The following is a 14,048-nucleotide window of genomic DNA, read 5'->3' as shown; positions in this document are numbered from 1 at the left end:
GGAGTTTGTATAAAAAAAGAAATTATGCCGGTGACTTCGCTGGCGACTTCTTAAAGAACAATGCTACTTTCAATACAAGCCGGGTTTGGGAAGTCATCAAGTAAATTCTGAAAGACTGGAATGTTCCTTGTTTCGCACGTTACGAGAAAGGGCACTATCATTCAAATAACTTTTCAGAACTTCAATTCCCTATCAAATATTACGCGCACTTCTGCTCATCCACCGTATCATTCTATCGTCATCCATCGCTCAGTCGCTGTATCATTTATCTCTCCATATCGCTCCATTCGTATCCATTCTCAGCGTAAAGCATATCCATCCCTTCCATGTCAAATGTCGTCCCCATTCTCATATTACAAGCAAAGAAAAAAAGCAATCATCCATCCCAAGCTCAAATCCACCACCGAAAAAGCAAATCCATAATGTATGTGTAGCAATGTTGTAGCAAGCAAAAACAAGTATCTCATCCGTACCGACCCAATCCCGAAGAAGTCCTCGCGGTGACAGCAAGAAAGCGAGTCCGTATATCTGTGTGCTCTTGTCGAGAAGTGACGAGGAAGTGTCGAAAGTCGAAAAATCTATCGCATATTGAAAAGAACTCCGCTGAAGAAAATTCGTGAAAGTGTATCAAGCCGCGAAACTTTTGGAAGATGAGATGGACGAAAAAAGCCCCTCTCAGAACACGAGATCTAGAACAGCGAGATTGATGATGCGATCAGACGTCACCAAAATCATCGTTCAAATTCTCGACCGCACCAAAGAATTGCTCATCGTCTGGCTCGGCAGTACCGTTGCCATTACCGTGTCCGTAGTTATTGGCGCTGCCACCACCGTTTCCGTAGCCATGGTGCGTGGAGTAGCTACCACCGTAGCTTGCAGTCATGTTGGTGTTGTAAGATGACAGGCTGTTGGGAGGTTGTTGAACGGCAAAAGAGCCAGGCTCGGATTTGACGACTTGATCGCTGTCATCGTCGTCTTCGTCACCAGATTCAGTGTACGAAATCTTGGCACGATTGGTGCGAGCGGGTTTGGTAACGCGGCCAGACATGACCTTATTGATGGAAGACTTGGAAGGAGACTCGGCCATTTCCTCATCATCGTCTTCGTCTGTGTCTGTCGTGACACGCTTTTTGGGCTGTGTAGAAGTCAGATGTCTTTGAATTAGATGTGTTTGAATCAGATGAACAGGAGACTCACGGTTGCCTTTTTAGCAGAAACGCCCTTCGGAGCACGCGGCTTCTTTGGAGTTGCATTTTTTGCTGGGGAGCTGCCACTACCGTTTTCTGCTATCGTGTTAGCCAAATTCCACTGCGGATCCCTTCTCAGCCGCTCGAAGTATGTCGACACAGCTTTACCTGACGCACCCTCGCCATAGGCGGAAGCGGTAGCTATAAGAATGGTTAGCATGATGTTCATCAAAATCTGTATGTAGTATGGCGGGGAGTAGCAAATCGACCCAAAGAAATAGTCTGGGGGAGGAGAATGGACCCTTCATCGTAGCGGCATCTTTCTTGATAGCTCGGAAGCGGTGATCAAGTGCATATGCTGAAGTGCCGTCATTCAGCATGTGTGCAATGGCTAGTAGAATGTCAATACAAGTGTCAAAGTCAAGGCAAATAAAGTCAGAGGGTTTGTGTAGAAATGAAAAGTGTGATGAGATATGGATGCACCCTTTCCACCACCGATGTTCAAGTCTTTCGGGTCTTTTCCAGCATCGAACGCATCGCGCTGACGCTTAGCATCTTGCTTAATGGTTCGAAACTGGAAACCAATACCCCCTGGAGTAGTATCCGTGCCCATGTATTTGCTGATGTCTATGAGGATGATATTAACATTGTCTTCTTTCCAAGATGCGGCATTTAAAATGAGAGATGCTTAAAGGAGAGGTGCTTAAAGAAGATATGAAAGAGCTAACACTTCGCATCAATCGCAACGTCCTTGGGATCTTGACCTGAAGCCAACATAGCAAGTTGACGCTTCGAGAGAGGCCGAAGGCGATCAGTGACTTGGAAACGGAGACCATTTGGTGTTGTATCGCTTCCCATGATCCGAGACATCTCTAAACAATATCAACAAGAGGTCTTGGTAGTTTTTGAACAAAAGAAAATGGTGTATAAGAATGTGCTGAAATACAAAAACATAACGCAAAAAGTGGCTAAACCTCGTTGTGTCTTGCCACTGGCATTAGTGACCTCGACGTCTTTGCAATCCTTCCCAGCAGCTCTCGCATCTTTTAGAAGCTTGACGTTTGCTTTGAGAGGAACTGCAAATTGCCATTTCAAAGCCGAAGCAGTCGTGTCGGAACCCATGTAAGCTGCGATTTCTAGCTTTTAATTAATATGCGACTTAAGGAGTTCTTTGCTCGAAATGACTGCGGTGTGGGATAACGGAAACGAATGTAGTGTCAAAAAGAAAGAAATCTGACCCCCAATGTTGATTTTAAAGTCGGAATCAGCACCGAGATTCAAGTCTTTGGCATCGCCACCAGCTTCGACGTGAGCTTTGAGCTTCTCGATGACCGGTCGTGTTTTTTTATTCCATTGGAGGGAGAGACTGTTGACATTCAAGTCGCTACCAAAGTGCTTTACCACCTCTAGAAACAAGAATGTCAATATCTCACCAACACGATTCGAAATATACACAGGCAGTCGATCAAAACATGTGGAGTAAGATTTGTGCAGTGCAAAGAATCCGAGACAGAAACGTTATACCAACCATGATATCGAGGCGCAGAACGGTTTGAGCCCTCCTGCTCTCCGATGTTCAAGGTCATGGGGTCAACGCCATTCTTCAACGCAGCATTGATGGTTTTTGCGTCCTGCTTAATGCGTCTAAAGCGATTTTCGCAAGCAGACCCGGTACAGTCACCTCCCATTGCGCGTGCGATACCTAGTAGGAATCAACAAAGGAACAAACACACGATGATATAGTTGTAGGATAAAGAAAGGGCAAAGTAGTTGGGGGGGAAGTTGTGCTGATCACCTGAAGACTTCTTTGCTGTTGTCCCTTTCACATTAGACGACTTGAACTCAACAGTATCAACAGTCTCGTTGTTGGCAATCGCCGACTGAAGTTGCTTCGCAAAAGTAGTGATTGGTTTCATCTGATGCCAGATCGACTTGTAGTCATTACCAAATCCATAGAATTTGGCAACATCTACAGAGAAACATCAGGACAACATCAGAATAATATCATGAATGTGCTTGAAACAGGAGAGCCCAGCAGAACCGGAATAGAAGCAGTGAGAGGTGTAAGCTGCCGACAAAGTGTATAATGACTACCTAAACCCTGAGCAGTGTCATCGAGGTTGACCTGGATTGGATCTTGGCCACTCTTGACTGCTGCATCCAGCTTTTTGGCATGCTTAGTGAGCTGGGTCATTCTTCCCCAAACTGCCTTGTAGGTGGTGCCGCCACCATAAAATTGACCGACCTCTATCGAGCGAGCATCAGGACGGACACAAAACTTTTGGAACTAACGGACGACAAGCAAACTGAACGGAACATTATATGGGGTTGAATGATAGAGCTGATCGAGAAGAGGAAATAATGTCACGTACCGCCATAATTAAGCTTAAGGCCCGGGTGGGCCGCAATGATAGCCGAAAGGAGACGCACTGAGGACTCGTAGGTCTTCCAGTTGGGCATGGCTTCCTTAGGTTTGAGGGTTCTGAGTATCTGAGGACCCAGGAGTCAGTCAAGTCAAGCAGGAAATGAGAAGAGGAAGAGTATCTCGAGAAAGCCAGTACTCGCTGTCCCAGCCACCAAAGATCATCACAGCGAATATGGCAAGCGGCAGTAGGCTTTCGTACTTGTCGGGTGGGAAGGACAACAAGCGCAGCTCAGACTCCATGAATACAGAGGTGATGAATTGAGAAATGAAGTAGGAAGGTGTGGACGATGAGATGAGGTAGGACACTAGACTAATTGGCTGACGACGACATGCACATACCTTGGGTGAAGTGAAGAGGTTGATATGAACGCAGAATGCGAGTCTGATTGTGAAATTCTGGTAGATCGAAAGCGTGTGAGCAGAGAATTGTTTTGCCTACAAAACACCAGTCAGTATACCTCCCAATTAATCCCTTGGACAATTAAGAACTTACCGAAGCAGTCTTGCAGAATATGCGTCAATATGTGCGAGCGGAATGTCTGTGGAAGTGGAAGTTGTCGGGAATGTTGTTGTGGATGAGAAAGAAAGAAGAGAGAACGAGGACCGCTCGAAGATTATAAACAAGCGGGGAAAGGCGACCGAGCTAGCGTGGAACTCGAAAAGACGGGAGGAAGGAGCGAGAGGGCGGGAGACAACAGTTGGACGAGGAGTTCACCTTTGGTGTTCTGTTAAGGTGAGTTCTTTGCTGTGAAGAGGCTTGAAACCGCAATATTGATACTCGGATATTCTGGCGCAATGTTGGACATTTTGGGATGCTTCGAGTTTGAGAATAGAATTGATATTCAATTAAATGTTATCCTTCTTTTCCTTTTTGTTATTCGAGATGTCGTTGTTACGATGTAACTTTTTCAAATCCTGGGTTTATTATTGTTGTTCACAAGCGAGCACATTTTGGTACTCGACAACCGAGTATCCTCACCCTAGTCACAACCCTCGACCACAAACAACCCGCCACCTTTCTCCTAGCAAACAATTTCTACCTATCGATAATCGTTATCTTTCTTCTTCGAGTCTATTCACGAGCTCCTGCAGATCTGTATCTTTCTCGTCGGATACACGAGTCTTTCAATACTCGGCTGTATCGGAGGGTAGCGAATAGGGGAGTAACCGTAGACTTCTACAGGGGCTAGAGCAAACATTTCACTGCTCAATTGAGAAGCTTCAACATTTACTCCCGTAACAATAGCTTTGTGGATGATTGCTTCTCTTCATAATCCTGGACAAGCCGACAGAAATGACAAGTCAGCGGGTGAGAAGGGAAGACTCGCGGCCTTGTGTCGTATCTTAATGTTATGAACCGTGCAACCCATCAGCGCAATCATTCTTCACAAGGAGAAGGACTTTTTGAACCCATGCCGTTTGTACATTTGTCTATCGCGAACATCTATCGTATCAATCTCCTAATCGTACATCTTTTTCCGTCATTGGCGTCCTCGCTCTCACATTTGAGTTATGTGTAAACCCGTTCATTCCACTCATCTTATGTTCTTTTATTACTGGAGGCCCTTCCCCGTACAGCACAAACGCCTGGATCCCCAAGAAGCTGTCACAACACATCTGGAATATACCACACAATTTGAACGCCCACGGAATTTCTGTCGTAGCCGAGAAAAACCAAAACATCTTCATTGCATCACCTGCCAGCCAATTGATGAGAACGGAGAGGCGGAATCCTTTACAAGACTTGGACTTGTAATTGGAAATTATTTGCGGTATTGGCAGAGTTGCTTCCACCGACAAGCCAATATATCCAATCAATGCAGAGTATGCGGAGTAAACAGAAGGCATCGGTGAGAGAATGAGTTCGAGAGCAGTAAGAGTGATGAAGAGGTAGAGGAGGAACTGCCAGTATCTGCAGACATGTTAGCTTGAACCACACAGCCAGCAACGACTCATCTTACGGCTTCGGTGACCTCCACTGCCAAAAGTTATATGGTCTCGTAACGCCAAGGTCGCCTTCCCTCGAGGCAGCGAAAGGCATCGCTGCGTCGCCCCCTTTTGATGATGGTCCCGGCCGATGATCCAACGCAACCTTCAGAAGCACAAGCTGTATCGAAATCATAATGAATGATTGTATAAGTAGAGACATATCGAACTGCGCGCCTGGATAATAAAATATCCTAGAATCACCCCATCAGTACTTTGCGTGTCCCAATTAGGCCCAATGCGACAACTTACCTCAACATCGAAGCCACCAGCATAATCAGCGGGATATCCAGCGAGAAGCCCGCACTCGACTTCGACCGGTGTATCGAGTATGTCTGATCCGCATACGAAGTGATTGGCGAGATAATAATGAATAACGGCGCCACGACACCGGAGATAAATGCTACAATTCCCATCTTGAATATATCTTTCGAACTTCAGGGGGTTCCCTCTGGATTCTGCTGCAAAACTTGGTACAAGATCTTTCCCTCTCTTTTACTGAAATTCCATCCGCGATTACGGATTCGTAGCTGCAAAGGAGCGACTGTGGTGAGAATCGGATTGTTTCGAGCGTTGTTGTGAAGGACAGAGTTCAATCTGACACTTTTCCATGGTCCGGAAGGATGGGAAACAACACTTCGCGAGACTCCCACGCGCCCCGTTGTTGCCAAGCAATAAAAAAGGCTTGCACTGCAAATGTCGGTGCCGGAATATATTTATTCCTCCACTACTACTCCTTTTCGATATCTCGCACGAGCTTCCTTTTACTTCCTTCATAATATGAGGTTATCTCGTTAACACTCCTAGACTACTCCTAATGTAGCTTTTCTGGTCCTCTTTCTTATTGATATAAACAGTCACCCATTTTTTCAAGCAATGTTCATTCTTTACACGCATTTTCCGCTCTGAAAAGCAGCAGGTCACAAGCCACTTCTTAACCAACTAACCATCTAGGTATATCCCAACTCACTCGACAACGCAGCATTCTTCTATGAATCGAGCTCCAAAAATAAAAGCCACAAATGGCTCGAATTCGTCATTTTATAGACGTGTGACTATGATTACCAAAATGGATTGAACCCAAATCAGGGTTTGACAGCTACGGCAAGTTCTCCTACAAAAGCTTGTCTACTTCAAGATTCTTCCACGTGACATTACGGCTCTCGGATCATAAGACGATGAGCAACAAAGAATTTAAAGTCTTGGTTATATACAGCTGACATTAGAATGACAGCATTGTCTTGGTAGTTCTTTAATCAGCATGGCAACGCATTAGCTGATTGGCCAGTTCATACGATCGGAGCCCCACCGGAATCTACTCCGACCTCGAAAAATAAATTTCCTTGACCCCTCCATGAACCCCTCTACGCCCCCATCAGCCACTTCAATACTTCAACCTCATCCACCGTCTCGACTCCCACGCTCTCAACATACGAGCGAAGATGGAGCACTTGGTATTGCAAGGCGACTCTTGCTTTAGCGTGTCTGAGACAGCGAGCTTGAGCGAGCGCATCAGTCGCATTTCGCCCGAGATCACGAAAATTAAAGGAAACTGGGTGTATTATACACATCTTGGACGTCCAGATATCGAGACTGAGACTTTACTCAAGCGATTGCTTCCCAACATTCAGAAAAACCATAATGCGCGCAAAAGTAGCAATCCTTTCTTACAAACCTTTCATGTCACGCCGCGCAACCTTTCACCATGGTCATCAAAAGCAACAAGCATTGCTGGTGTCTGTGGACTTGGTCAGACCGTGACTCGTATTGAGAGGGGACGCAAAATCGTGCTGGAATTCAAGAGCGTGGCTGACGACAAGGCTGTTGATGCTGTCAAGAACCTGCTCTATGATAGAATGACAGAAACATGGAGTACGGAGGAACCAAATCTGAACAAAATGTTTTCTGAGGAAAGCGCTCGTTTATTGGAAGTCGTACCAATTGGCCAGTTGAAGAGGTACAGCAAGACTCATGGACTTGCTCTGGATGAGTCAGAAATCGAGTATTTGACGGAATCTTACCATAATTTGGGAAGAGACCCCTACGATATCGAGTGAGTATGGAAAACTTTTGTCTAGTAGCTCCGCCTGCTGACGATGTCGATAGACTCTTCATGTTCGCGCAGGTGAATTCCGAGCATTGCAGACATAAACAATTTAACGCAAATTGGACTATTGATGGCATGTCTATGGGTAAAAGCCTGTTCGGAATGATCAGAAATACTCATGCTGTGCACAAAAACCCAGAATTTACCGTTTCAGCCTATTCAGATAATGCTGCGGTACTAAAGGGGGAGTACGCAAGTTTCTGGGCACCCGACTACTCGACTGGAAGCTGGAAGCAGACAAAAGAGCGGGTTCATCTTCTCATCAAGGTCGAAACTCACAACCATCCAACTGCGATATCGCCATTTCCAGGAGCCGCTACGGGATCGGGTGGCGAAATTAGAGATGAGGGTGCGGTTGGAAGAGGATCTGCTCCTAAGGCGGGTCTTTGTGGATTTTGGGTGTCGGAACTGCTAATACCTGATCACAAGTCTCCTTGGGAACTTGATGTGGGGAAACCAGCGCATTATGCTAGCTCCCTTGATATTATGCTCGAAGCACCAATTGGTAGCGCGAGATTCAACAACGAATTTGGACGGCCATGTTTACTGGGAGTTTTCCGAACACTTCTCACAGAAGTCGATGCTGGAAGTGATGGTCACGAGTTATATGGATACCACAAACCAATCATGATCGCCGGAGGCGTTGGTACTGTCAGGCCTCAATTTGCACTAAAAAATGGATCCGATGTGAAATCAGGAGCTCATGTCATTGTTCTGGGTGGACCTGCAATGTTGATTGGACTTGGTGGTGGCGCTGCTTCAAGTGCTGACTCTGGAGAGAGCTCTGTAGAGCTGGACTTTAACAGTGTTCAGCGAGAAAACCCAGAACAAGAACGCCGTGCTCAGCAAGTCATCAATGCCTGTGTTGCTTTAGGAGATGACAACCCGATTGCTTTCATCCACGACGTCGGTGCCGGAGGACTATCAAACGCGCTTCCTGAGCTGGTTAAGGATGCTGGATTCGGTGGAGAGTTTGAACTTGCTCAAATTGATAATGCGGATCCAAGCATGAGTCCATTACAAATCTGGTGTTGCGAGGCGCAAGAGAGATATGTTATGTTGGTCAATCCTGATGGAATCAACAAGTTTACCAGTATTGCGAGTAAGTCAATTCATTTAAGGTTTTGCCACAAGAGCATAAGGCAAACATGGCTTAGCTTATCGTGGATGAGGCTCTCAGACTGCAGGATGCTAACACCTTTTGATAGAACGCGAACGGTGTGGCTTCTCGAATGTGGGGAGGGTTCTTTCCAAGGATGAAAATGGCAGAACGAGGTTAGTGGTAACGGATCGGAACTCGAAGGAATACCCAACACCAGTCGATTTACCAATGTCAACATTGTTCCCTAAGAGCCGCACTCTAGAGCGAATCGTCAAATCACGGAAGTTAGGCCTTAATCCTTTTGATCCATACAAAGCTCTTTCCGAAACATATCCCCAAATCCCGGAGCACGATCTGTTACGAAAGGCGATTGAGCGCGTTCTCACTGTGCCAGCTGTCGGTTCCAAATCTTTCCTCATTACTATTGCCGATCGAAGTGTTGGTGGTATGACTGTCAGAGATCAAATGGTTGGACCATGGCAAACACCTCTAGCAGATGTAGCTGTGACAGCAACTTGCTTGGGGGATAAAATCAAGACTGGAGAAGCAATGGCGATGGGTGAGAAGCCACCACTAGCCCTCATTTCACCAGCAGCATCAACGAGAATGGCCGTTGCGGAAAGTTTGCTCAACATTGCTGCTGCGCATCTTCTCGACGATTTACCTCGAGTGAAACTCTCAGCGAACTGGATGGCAGCTGTCAATCACACAGGAGAAGGTGCGGCTCTATACGAAGGTGTAAAGGCTATTGGAATGGAATTGTGTCCAGCACTGGGTATAAGTATTCCAGTAGGCAAAGACTCGACATCGATGAAAGCTTCGTGGACGGATTTGGAAACAGGCGACAAGAAGGCAGTGACAGCACCTATGTCTGTCGTCATATCGGCTTTTGCACCAGTCGAGAATATTCGAAGCACGTGGACTCCAACACTTCAGCGAATTGAGGATGTTGGCGAGACAATTTTGATGTACGTCGATCTTGCTCAAGGCCACCAAGCTCTGGGTGGATCTGCCTTGGCACAAGCATTTGGCCAGTTAGGAAATGAGGCACCAGATGTTAGAGACACCGATCTTATCATCGACTACTTCGATGCTGTCAAACAGTTACACGAGTCGGGGATTGTGCTAGCATATCACGATGTTTCTGATGGTGGTTTACTCACCACCATTGTGGAAATGATGTTTGCCGGTCGATGTGGCGCTGAATTGATGATTGATGGTTTCACAAAGAGTTCTGCGGTCACAGATGTATTAAGTTCCCTTTTCAATGAAGAATTGGGAGCAGTTTTCCAGGTTCGAAAATCAGATGAGACCAATTTCTTGCGATGTTTCGCAACATGCGGTCCACCACCAGGATTGGTACGAAAGATTGGTCGAGTCCCATCCGCCTCGAAGCAAAAGCTTTCTATCCGCTATGGACAGCAATCTATTCTACACATGGATCGTGCTGAGCTCCAACTCTTATGGTCCACAACCTCATATCGAATGCAACGATTAAGAGACAACCCAGAATGTGCTGATCAAGAGTACGAAACTATCAGAGATGACCACGAACCTGGATTACACTACAAACTTACTTTTGAGCCCAAAGAGAACATCCTGCCTCTTACCGCAACAATATCGTCAGCTTTTACCAAGCCACCGAGAGTTGCCATTCTCAGAGAGCAAGGTGTCAATGGTCACGCTGAAATGGCATACGCCTTCAAAGTTGCAGGTTTCGATGCCATTGATGTCCACATGAGCGACATAATCGACCATGGCAGTCTTGAAAACTACGTCGGCATCGCAGCCTGCGGTGGTTTCTCCTACGGAGATGTCCTAGGCGCCGGTCGCGGCTGGGCAAATTCCATCCTCATGAACCCACACGCGCGATCCGAATTCCAGAAGTTCTTCGCCAGAACAGACACTTTCACCCTCGGTGTCTGCAACGGCTGCCAAATGCTTTCGCAACTCACCGAACTCATCCCAGGAACCACACACTGGCCGACTTTCGAACGAAACCGCAGCGGCCAATTCGAAGGCCGAGTCGGAATGGTCAAAATCCAAGATAACACCAAAACCCCCTCCGTCTTCCTCCACGGCATGCACGGCTCCTCCCTCCCCATCGTCGTCTCCCACGGCGAAGGACGCGCCCAATTCAAGAGTCCTGCAGACCTAGAAGCAATGAACGCGGATGGCCTCCTGCCCATCAGATACACGGATACCAGAGGTCACGTCACCAGCAAATATCCGGCTAATCCCAATGGAAGTCCCGAGGGTATCGCGGCGGTTAGGAGTTTAGATGGACGGGTCCTGGCGTTGATGCCGCATCCTGAACGTACTATCATGGCGGATGTGGGCAGTTATGTGCCGAGGGGTAGGGCGGAGGAGTGGGGGGAGTTTGGACCTTGGGTTCGGATTTTTAGGAGTGCGAGGAGGTGGGTTGGGTGAGAAGGATTGATGGGGGAGTATAGGTGATGGGATTGAGTTTTGGTTAGATTATGCAATTTAAAGGGTTAGATTTTGATTTGCTTGATTTGTGAGTGTTTTTGCTTTCTTGGACGTCTCAGAGATGATTGGTAATTTATGGGCAACCTCATCATAGAGATATTACTGATTTATATTGCTTAGGCCAGTCTTTTCCTACTATTACACATATCAAACATCGAAAAAGTAGTTTGCGGACTCACTCAAGATGTTTGTCTTCATACAGGGCAGCTCCCCGGCGACCAAGTTTTCTCTACATAACAACACAATCCTCCTTATTCTCGATGCTCGTCATATATGGATGTTCAGCGATCCCGCAATCATTTCCACAGGGCCCGCAATACCAGAACCAGTCATTCTCGTTGCAGGAACAGCAATCTAGAGAAAATATGTCATTAGCAATTTAAGTGGTGTTTTGTACAGCGGGGGGACCTCACGCCATGTATATTTCCATGACTGCAGTTTATTCTCACATCCTGCTTTATCACAAGTGCCGAACGGTTTCTTACGGGCGCAGTAAGCTTGCTTCAATTTAAATCCCTCCATTCGCCGATTCTTTTCTCTGATACGATCCAGTTCCTCTTTTTGCATACGCTCTAGTCTAAGGCGCTCACGCTCCTCCTCGCCTCTCCTCCTCGCAATTTCCGCCGCCTGTTGTCGCTTCAACTCTTCGAACTCGTGGTCCACCAGCTTAGAGACAGCAAGACTGCCAAAAGCTTTCCCCAGATCCACAATGTCGCGCTGAGTCTGCAATGCTAGCGCATCGTGGCTCGCAATTTCATAGACCAGATTTCTGGCCTCGGCGGCGCTGTTGGGAATGCGTTCAAGACGCGCACCATTCGCGATGAGACTTTTCCAGAATGAAGTACTGGTCTTGAGCTCCGTCTCGCGAGGTACTGCTGTGGAGTGCGGCACCAACGACCAGCAGGTTGTGCCGAGAGTTACGTTCTTGTGAAAGCCGTCGCAGATTAACTCCTTAAACACCCTAAGGTTGCGGAGTGAAGATCCTTGCATTCGTGCATCCGTGATGCGGTGCAGGTATAGAATCCCGTTGAGTTTCTGGCCGGACTTGTACGTGCTTGCTAGCCAGTCTACCAGCAGCTTGAGAACGTCCGAGTCTGAGAGGTTGTCGTCGTCGAATCCCGGTGTGTCTACCAAGGTAAATGTCTTGCCACGGATATAAACGTTGTAACTGCTAATCTTTTTGGTCTCTAGATAGAATTCTTAGAAATTTCTTTCTTCGTGAACATATATTACACACCTGATAACTGTGAGTGCCCGATTTTGACACTTCCATCTCCTGTCACAAGTTTGATAAAGGAGCTTTTCCCAGCCCCGGTGATGCCCATGACAGCCAGTATAGCCGAAGATTCCATGGTTGGTATCGCTATGACAGCGCGATGTGATGCCTTTCAAAGCTTGAATGGCTTCGTCGTGTAAAATTTAATTGCCTTTAAGAAGTGGGTGCTGGATATCGAGCTGAGCCGAATCTAGGTTGCGGAGCCTCATGATCATCGATAAGTTTAAGCACCACCACAGACTGCCTTATCATAGTCTAAGACACTTTCAAGCCGAGCCTTGTCAGGGTCAGAATGGGATGCAATACTATCTCGCAGCTTGTTGTTGCAGTGGTCTGAATCAATGGATTCAATTGGGCAATTTAGCTAAATCCGAGAATTGCCAAGGTGACACAGTCATTCAGCTGAAAGCGTCTCCCAGCTATACCAGCCAAACTCTTGAAAAGAATGGAATCATCAAGCCATAACAAACAGAAACATCACCTGGAAGGCGAGTAGGCATAGCAAAAGATAAGAAACAAGAACGCTAGAGGTCGGAATAGTGCGCCGTGATGTGGCTTATATCGTATTGTTTGAAGAGCGGACGGCTCATATCTTTACGAGGCATACCTGGCCGTTCAGCCTCGTTGTATGTGGATATGGCACCATCGCTTTTGAAAACGGGGTGTATTTAAGGTCCTCATTAGCCATATGGATACATACATTTGTGACAGTGTTGTCATCTTTTTTGAATCTAACCACACCTTTTAGTTTTCCAAAATGGTTTCCAGATCAAATCCTCAAATCATTCTTGTCATGGGAGTGACTGGAGTGGGAAAAAGCACCTTTATCCACCACGCAACAGGAAGAAACGTGGAAGTAGGTCACGGCCAAAGCTCTTGTGCGTACAGCGAATGCCACCATTACTCTCTATAAGCTTAGTCCACAATCTAGGCACTTCTAAAGTCAAATGCTATCAGATCCCTCAAACCAACATCTATTTCATGGACACTCCTGGATTTGACGACACCTACACCTCCGACGCAAAGATCCTGGAAGAGATTGCGACGGCCTTGCTTGATGCTTTCAACGACAAAGCCGAGATACAAGGTGCACTCTACGTCCATCCCGTCATCGAGGCCAAAATGCGAGGGTCCGGACGCAAGAATCTCATCATGTTCCGAAAGGTTCTGGGCATGGAAGGCATGAAGAACGTCCGGCTCGTGACGACAAAATGGTCGCAGGTGGATTACCACACAGGCGTAGATCGGGAGACCGAGTTGAGCGAAAAAGAGGAGTTCTGGCAGCCGCTCCTTGCTGCTGGGGCCTCTACGGTGCGTTTCGGGGATACCATGGAGTCTGCGATTGAGATCATCAAGCCGCTGATTCATGGTCCTGCTTTTGAGCCACAGCTGGTTGAGGAGGTGGTCCGCGATGGCAAAGAGCTTCGTCAGACTCAGGCTGGGTAGGTGGTGAATGATGATGTCGCAGAGGCTAG

The 14,048-nt window shown here is 46.9% G+C and overlaps 4 protein-coding genes across 4 annotated transcripts; 2 read left to right on the top strand and 2 right to left on the bottom strand.

Annotated features, from left to right (window-relative positions):
* Nucleotides 1-715: 715 nt before the first annotated feature.
* On the bottom strand, nucleotides 716-5,873 carry GLAREA_11450 (uncharacterized protein; the record flags this gene model as incomplete). The annotated part of the gene is made up of 15 exons (XM_008089593.1): nucleotides 716-1,135; nucleotides 1,198-1,388; nucleotides 1,489-1,578; nucleotides 1,671-1,814; nucleotides 1,916-2,059; nucleotides 2,162-2,323; nucleotides 2,426-2,593; nucleotides 2,716-2,889; nucleotides 2,983-3,156; nucleotides 3,282-3,434; nucleotides 3,560-3,677; nucleotides 3,952-4,047; nucleotides 5,083-5,524; nucleotides 5,574-5,792; nucleotides 5,851-5,873. 15 exons carry the CDS (start codon nucleotides 5,871-5,873, stop codon nucleotides 716-718), a joined length of 2,718 nt encoding a protein of 905 aa, XP_008087784.1.
* Nucleotides 5,874-7,040: 1,167 nt separating this feature from the next.
* GLAREA_11449 (Class I glutamine amidotransferase-like protein) lies at nucleotides 7,041-11,237 on the top strand (the record flags this gene model as incomplete). The annotated part of the gene is made up of 3 exons (XM_008089592.1): nucleotides 7,041-7,651; nucleotides 7,705-8,807; nucleotides 8,914-11,237. The coding sequence occupies 3 exons, from the start codon at nucleotides 7,041-7,043 to the stop codon at nucleotides 11,235-11,237; spliced, it is 4,038 nt and encodes a 1,345-aa protein (XP_008087783.1).
* A 327-nt stretch (nucleotides 11,238-11,564) lies between these two features.
* GLAREA_11448 (P-loop containing nucleoside triphosphate hydrolase) lies at nucleotides 11,565-12,649 on the bottom strand (the record flags this gene model as incomplete). Its single annotated transcript, XM_008089591.1, has 3 exons — nucleotides 11,565-11,651; nucleotides 11,706-12,484; nucleotides 12,535-12,649. 3 exons carry the CDS (start codon nucleotides 12,647-12,649, stop codon nucleotides 11,565-11,567), a joined length of 981 nt encoding a protein of 326 aa, XP_008087782.1.
* A 681-nt stretch (nucleotides 12,650-13,330) lies between these two features.
* Nucleotides 13,331-14,019, top strand: GLAREA_11447 (P-loop containing nucleoside triphosphate hydrolase; the record flags this gene model as incomplete). Its single annotated transcript, XM_008089590.1, has 2 exons — nucleotides 13,331-13,451; nucleotides 13,505-14,019. The coding sequence occupies 2 exons, from the start codon at nucleotides 13,331-13,333 to the stop codon at nucleotides 14,017-14,019; spliced, it is 636 nt and encodes a 211-aa protein (XP_008087781.1).
* Nucleotides 14,020-14,048: the final 29 nt, after the last annotated feature.

The sequence above is a fragment of the Glarea lozoyensis genome (genome assembly GCF_000409485.1).
Source record: "Glarea lozoyensis ATCC 20868 chromosome Unknown GLAREA8, whole genome shotgun sequence".
In the NCBI taxonomy this organism is placed as follows: Eukaryota; Fungi; Ascomycota; class Leotiomycetes; order Helotiales; family Helotiaceae; genus Glarea; species Glarea lozoyensis.
This window is presented reverse-complemented; position numbering and strand designations above follow the sequence as displayed.